Source organism: Babylonia areolata, chromosome 4 (assembly GCF_041734735.1).
Source record: "Babylonia areolata isolate BAREFJ2019XMU chromosome 4, ASM4173473v1, whole genome shotgun sequence".
NCBI lineage: Eukaryota > Metazoa > Mollusca > Gastropoda > Neogastropoda > Buccinidae > Babylonia > Babylonia areolata.
Genome location: NC_134879.1, coordinates 53241039 through 53248538, shown reverse-complemented (window position 1 = coordinate 53248538; position 7500 = coordinate 53241039). Strand labels below are relative to the sequence as shown.

The 7500-nt window shown below is 47.1% G+C and overlaps 1 protein-coding gene across 1 annotated transcript in view; it reads left to right on the top strand.

The window, feature by feature from the left end:
- LOC143281309 (inactive tyrosine-protein kinase 7-like) overlaps positions 1 to 6851 on the top strand; it is a 212763-nt gene extending 205912 nt beyond the window's left edge. The window contains exons 14-17 of the mRNA XM_076586493.1: positions 583 to 738; positions 2843 to 3070; positions 4475 to 4785; positions 5631 to 6851. Of these exons, the coding sequence (XP_076442608.1) occupies positions 583 to 738; positions 2843 to 3070; positions 4475 to 4785; positions 5631 to 6212 (1277 nt within the window). The 3' untranslated portion in view covers positions 6213 to 6851. The remainder of the gene's footprint in view (positions 1 to 582; positions 739 to 2842; positions 3071 to 4474; positions 4786 to 5630) is intronic.
- The last annotated feature ends 649 nt before the right edge of the window (positions 6852 to 7500 follow it).

The window sequence follows — 7500 nt, the reverse complement described above, 5'->3', positions numbered from 1 at the left end:
CCTCCTCCTCCTCCTCCACCCCCTCCTCCTCCTTCTTCTAGATTTGTATAAGTCGTAAATCTGATGAGCAGTTGATACTTTTGTTTGTTTGTTTGTTGTTGTTTTGTTTTGGGGTGTTTTTGTTGTTGTTGTTTTTGTTGTTTTTTGTCTTTTTTTCCCCCATGTTTTTTGTTGTTTTTCTTCGGGTTGGCCGTACGAAATTAGAAAAAAACGAAAGGCGATGTAAACAGACTCTGAAATCAAGGGCCCATTCTGAAGCAGAAATATGCATGTTTCTGTTAGATATGTCTGAGTGGGGTTTTTTATGGATATTAGGAGGACGCTTCAACTCCGTTTGCGTGTGCTTGTGTGTGTGCTTGTGAGAGAGAGAGAGAGAGAGAGAGTAAACCCTCCTCTTTGTGTGTCTCTAAATCGTTGTTTCCATCTCAAAGTGTATATAGAGCGCGCGCGTGTGCTTGCCTGTGAGCGGCGTGTGCGTATGTGCGTTTATGTGCGTGTGTGTGTGTGTGTGTGTATTTTGTTATTAATGCGTGTGTGTTTGTGTGTGTGTGTGTGTGTGTGTGTGTGTGTGCGTGCGTGCAGACGACGCGGTGGAGGAGGAGGAGGACTTCAACATGGCCAAGACCATCATCATCGCCGTGTGCAGTGCCGGAGCCTACCTGGCCCTCGTCATCGGCCTCACCGCCTTCTGCAGCTACCGCCTGCTGACCCAGTGCCGCAGCCACAAGGCCCTGCCACGTCAGTACACTGCTGCTGCTGCTGCTGCTGCTGCTGTTTGTCCTTGTCCTTGACCTTGTCCTTGTCGTCGTTGTCATCATCATCATCATCGTCGTCGTCGTCGTCGTCGATGACCACGACGACGATGGTGATAGGAATAATGATGGATAGTGATGATAATGATAAGAATAATAATAATAATACATTTGCGTAGCGGTTTCAAAGCTTTCGAGGCGCTATCACAATAACGTTATGTGTGTGTGTGTGTGTGTATTCAAAAGAAAACCGCGACAAAGTCTTGTATACTTACATCATCATGTGACGACGTCATACCTCCTACGCCAGCATACCACACACATTACCAGCCACCCTCTTAATTAACCTTTGCTGGCTATCGTGGGTCGTACACGACCCAGAAGGGTACAAAAACGCAAACATCTCAGCCAATTCTTAATATTTTTCTACGAAATTTCAAAAATGCTTCCTACACCTAAAAGGCCAACTTTTGCCAAAAAATGAAAAAAAAATTCATCACTTGCTTAATGAGTAATTAAAGGTGGCATTTTAACTACACACGGACGCTTGTGTGACCGTGTGGGTCGTGTATGACCCATGCTTTTTAAAGAGGAAAAAAACGTGGTCACCCCTCGAAAGCTCGTGTGGGTCATGCACGACCCATACCTTTTTAATAGTGAATTCAGAAGATTTAATTTGCAATTTGTGAAGGAAAATAAAGAAGCTTTACTTTCAATAGCCTCACTACCCCACTACTCTCCCACTACCCCCCCACCCCACCCCCCCGGCCCCTCCCCGCCCCGTCCCTTTCGCCTGTCTTCAGCTATAACCCTCTTCCATCCCTTTCTCTAACAGCATGTACCTGTGTGACTGAATATCTTTGATTTTGCGTGTGTATAGGATGTCGAGCCCTCTCTCTCTCTCTCTCTCTCTCTCTCTCTCTCTCTCTCTGTCTCTGTCTCGCTGTCTGTCTGTCTCTCTGTCTCAGTCTCTCTCAGTCTCTCTCAGTCTCTCTCTCTCTCTCTCTCTCTCTCTCTCTCTCTCTCTCTCTCTGTGACTTTGTGGATAAAAAGTGTTTTAGGGACTGTTTGGTAAAATTACGGCTTGGTTTGCTCCCACTAAATGGATCATTTTTTAGAAGAACATTCAAATGTAATTCAAATTACGCATGTAAATGTTGTAATGTGATCGAAGATGAAAACCATTTTATAAACAATTGTGTCCTTTACAATAACCTGCGGCAAAAACATCTGAACCCTGAAGGTCAATCGTATGTTCACTTGCTGAAGAATGGTTCTGTTTACAGTATTCGTAAACTCTGCATTTATATATTTAATGCCCTGAAGATACGACAGGAATTCTGTGACAACAATGACAGTTAGAATTAATTTACTACGCACAAGAAGCACTTTTGTTCTACAGGTTTAAGTTAGTACGTATTTTACATTTTGTTGTGGCTGAGTGATCACCATATTGTGTACTTTTGACCTCTTTCTAGGGGCCGGAGGCCTGGAGATTAAAGTTTTGTTCTTGTTCTTGTTCTTGTTCTCTCTCTCTCTCTCTCTCTCTCTCTCTCTCTCTCTCTCTCTCTCTACCTATATATCTATTTATCTATCTCTGTGTGCATAAGTAGGGTTTGTGTGTGTGATCAGTTGTGTGTGTGTGTGTGTGTGTGTGTGTGTGCGTGTGTGTGAATGCGTGAGCATGTGTTTCTTCTGAGTGTATGTGTTTGTGTGAGTCTGTGTGTGCGTGTGCGAGCGCATGTGTGTGTAATCAGTTGTTACGATATGTTTTCCTTTTCTATATTTTGTTATAAGCTTTGGAGGAATATACAGGTTTTTGTCTCTTTACAAAGTATGGGTCATGCACGACCCACACAAGCTTTGGAGGAATATACAGGTTTTTGTCTCTAAAAGGTATGGGTCGTGGATGACCGACATGAGCTTCCGTGTGTAGTCAAAAGCGACAACAGCCAGCGAAGGTTAATTAACCATACAGTTGATGAGGAGTATGCTTTAGAAATGTTTTCACCCCCCCTTACCTACCTACCTATCACCACCACCCTGCCCTTCACAGTGTAACCTCTCCGCTTTTTTTTTACGTTCGACAGTGAAGACGGAGAACGGCGACCTGCACCGCGAGCAGCACGAGCTGCTGATGAAGGACCGGGATTCGTGCACCCAGTTCCGCAGCGACAGCGACAACCGCTCCCACGCCGGGTCGGCCCTGTCCTCCCACCCCTCCCACTCCTCCCAGTCACAGCAGTCGCGCAGCCGCCGCCCCTCCCTGGACCGCCTGCACTACCCGCGCCACCAGCTGAACACCCTGGGCATCATGGGTAGGTGGTGGTGACGGGGTGGATGGATAGGGATGGGTGGATAAGATGGATTGGTGGATGGATGGATGGATGGATATATTCCTTGCTAGATATACAGATAGATAGATAGATAGATAGATTGGTTGATTGGCTGGTTCATAGGGTGATTGATTAGCTGGTTGACTGATAGATTGATTTATTGATTGACTGATTAATTGACTGGTTGACTGGTGGGTAGTTGGGTGGATGGATGGATGGATATAATTTATTCATTGATAGATATACAGATAGATAGATTGGTTGATTGGTTTGTTCATAGGGTGATTGATTAGCTGGTTGACTGATAGTTTGATTTATTGATTGATTGATTAATTGACTGGTTGACTGGTGGGTGGTTGGGTGGGTGGACAGAACAGGATGGAAGGATGGATGGACGGATGATATGAAGCTTTTAGGTCCTCCTCTGCCTACCACACAAACACGTACACACACACATGCGTATGCACGCATGCACACAGACACACACGCACGCAGACACACATGTGCGCACGCACGCACGGTCACACAGTCATACTTGTCTGTCATATTTTGTTTCGGTGTCAAATTCTTAACAGGCTACTTCCAAAGTCATGTAAAGTTAAAAAAAAAAATCTCAGAACAAAACATATAAGAAATAATGGCCAACGAATTACTTTTGATTGAACTTGCTGAATCCCTGTTTACACAGTCCAACAGGAGTGTTTCTGTGATACAACCTTACCGATGATCGGTTTTAATTTCTATTGTAGTTTAAGATGTTAATTGCTGTTACACAGATATTTATGAATCGTTGATTCCATTGCTCTAGTTTATCCTTTCTATGTATATCGCCTTCAATCCCCACCCCATCCCCCCACCCCCTTACCCCAGTCTCACACACACAAACACACGACATGCACACATGGCACGTCTGATATCACTCAAAGTGAAAAGACGTTGAACTAAAGAAAGAAGACAAGTCCCACAGGGAGGATGGTAACGAGGGAAGGAGACAGTGCCAAGTGCTAACGGTTCCTGTGTAGCAGTACAGCCACCATTGGCTCTGACGAAGTGTTAATGGGATGCTTATAGAGCCCAGTATATGGGGATATAAGTACGGTTTCTTCTTCTTCTTCTTCTTCTTCTTCTCTTCTTCTTTCTTCTCCACTTCCTCCTCCTGCTCCTCCTCGTCCTCCTGCTCATCCTCCTCTTCCTCCTCCTCCTCTTCCTTCTTCTTCTTCTTCTTCTTCTTCTTCTTCTTCTTCTTCTTCTTCTTCTTCTTCTTCTCCTCCTCCTGCTCTTCTTCTCATCGCCATCCTCATCTTCACCATTATCATCATTGTCATTACCATCACCACCGCCAACATCATTATCATCATCATCATTTTTATCCACCCCTGGCTGCAGGCAAAGGTTGCTACGGGGACGTGTTCCTGGCGCGGGCCAAGAACCCCCCGCGGGGTCCCGGAGTGACGGGCACGGGGAGCGCCGCCGGTGGGCCCGCGGGATCCGGGGGATCGGGGACTGGGGACGCGGCGCCGGGCGGGGAGCTGCTGGTGGTGGTCAAGTCCCTGCTGAGCAAAGGGGAGCGCGAGAGCCGCGAGTTCTACGCCGAGGTGGACCTGTTCGCGCGCCTGGACCACCCCAACGTGGTGCGGTTCATCGGGACGTGCCGCGAGCAGGAGCCCCACTTCCTCATCACGGAGTACTGCGACTGGGTCAGTGTGTGTCGTCATGACAGTGACGGTCTGTCTGTCTGTCTGTCTGTGTGATAGGATAAAAACAAAACAACAGCAATGATCGTGATAGGATAAAAAATTATAAAAAAATAAAAAAAATAAAAAAACAGCGATACTAATACTAATGATAACAACAACACAAAGTAGTAGTAGCCGTAGTAGTAGTAGTCGTAGTAGTAGTTGTTGTTGTAGTAAGTGCAACGCCCGGCAGTGACTAAATTTCTGGTGCAGCCATCGTCTCTCCAGACGGAAGGAGGCTGATGACGACGACAACGATGATGATGATGATGATAATTATTATTATTATTATCATTGTCATTATTGTTATTATTATTGTTATATATAATGCTCTACTTCCTTGGTACAGACGTCTAGAACGCTAATGATCCGCATCAGAAAGGGAATTTTTTGGTTACAAAAACAAATAAACAACGCATGGCCCGATAATTATAGACATAGTGGAGACAATTGCAATCTTTGAATCATTCTGTGAAAACAATAAACAAATAAATGGATGTATATTACGAAAGAATTGATAAATAGATAAAGATTAGATGAAATAACGAAACTTGTCGAAAGTGATCTGACAATCTTCATCAGACCTGAACAAGGTTCAGATACTGAACTGATGTGACTTGACTTTGACCTGACACCACTGGTCTGACCTTGTTCTGACTGACGAACCATGACTTTATCCGACCTCACTTATGTTGACCCGACCCAGTCCTGATCTGATCTGACCTGGACCTGACCCTTTGACCCTGACCCATGTCTGACCCTAACCTGACCCTGACCCTTACCTGTGTTGTTGTTTTCTTTCACAGGGCGACCTGAAGCAGTTCCTGCTGGCCACGCGCAGCGACAACGGGCGGGCGGGGCGGGGCGGGCGGGTGCCGGCGCTGACGCTGACGCAGAAGGTGGGCATGGCGCAGCAAGTTGCGGCTGGCATGGAAGCCCTGGCGGCCCAGGGGCTGGTGCACGGCGACCTGGCGGCCCGCAACGTGCTGCTGACCTCGCGCCTGCAGCTGAAGGTGGCCCGGCCCGCCCTGTCTGGAGACGTGTACGCCAGCGAGTACTACCCCCTGCACCAGCGGATGGTCCCCCTGCGCTGGCTGGCCCCCGAGGCGGTGAGCGAGGAGAGCGCGGCCAGCGGTTGGTGGGACGTGTGGGCCTTTGGGGTGTTCCTGTGGGAGGTGCTGCAGCTGGCTGACCTGCCCTACCGCCTGCTGAGCGACGAGGAGGTGCTGCGGGCCCTGCAGCTGGGCCAGGCCGCCCTGGACGCTCCGGACGGACCCCCGCCCCTCCTCTCCCTCCTGCAGCGCTGCACCACGCAGCAGCCCTCCCAGCGGCCGCCCTTCTCCGAGATCTGCACGCTCCTGTCCCTGGCCAACACGGACGTTGTATGACGCAGCACCGCTACGCTGTGTCCCTCTCTCTCTCTCTCTTTCTCTGTGGCCAGCAGTGATTGTGGAATGGACGAGGCTGCTGTTCTCTCTGGTCAGCGTTGACAGTGTGACGCATCCATACAAGACTTAGTTTCTGGCTAGCGCTGACGTTGTATGACGCAGCTGACAGCAGGTCCTGTCTGTGACAAGCACGTGACGTTGCATGACGCATCCTCCCGACCCCCAGTTTGCGTCACTAAACTGGTCTCTAACTCTCGGTGAAGTGATGACCTAGCCATGATAATACCACCGCCTCTGCTGATGTTCTTCGTTTTCGCCAGTGTCTCAGACTGCTGATTTTTTTTTTTTTTTTTTTTTTTTTTTTAAACGGTGAGCTTTTTCCTTTGGGGGAGAATTTTGACACTTCTGTCCAGACGCAGTTCAGCAAAGAGAGACAAACACGTTCGGTCAGCACCAAGGTTACTAGCATGAATCTCAAGGTTCACCCGGAAAACGTGGAATGAAAAAAAAACTAGCTCCTCGGATATGGGAGTTACAATGGTCAAACGAGATTTTGATGTTTTCATCTTTGATAAAGCCACTGTATTGTCAATCTTTTTTCTTTCTTTCTATGTGGTTTTTTTTTTTTTTTTTTTTTTTTTTTTTTAACATCCAACGACTTTTCAGACTATGGCTACGCATCCAGGTGTGGCCTGTAACTCAAGGTGGACTCTTCATTGGCAGTGCTGTTCATCCCTGCTGGAATCGCCATAACTCACCAAGACTGCTCAATGAGAAAACAGTCGGGTCGATCTGCTGAATACACGGTACTGCAGGAAGGACAGACGTTGAGACAGATTCCACGCTGGGTGCTTATCTCCACAAACACCTGTTGCCATTGTCTGTCATTGTCTTGCGAGGAAACATTGAGGAAAGAAAAGAAAAGAAAAAAAGAAAGAAAGAAAAAAAAAAAAACAGATCCTAAGACAGACTGTCTATGGCCGGAATATGTTATGACATGACTGTTCGTACCCATGGGACGCGGGTGGTGCCCAACAAAACGAGATGTAGTGTATTAGACCACTGGTGACTTGGACCCATACCAGGAACCGTTGTGTGACTGTTTCATTGTCGGTTTGTGTCTTCTTCGTGTTTGTTTTTTTTTTTTTTTTTTTTTTTTTTTAATATAAATATATCGACTTGTGCACATCATGGGATGAGGACGTGACTGTGATGCGAGGCCATGTGATCAATTAACAACAGTAGACCCGATGTGGTGTGTGTGTGTGTGTGTGTGTGTGTGTGTGTG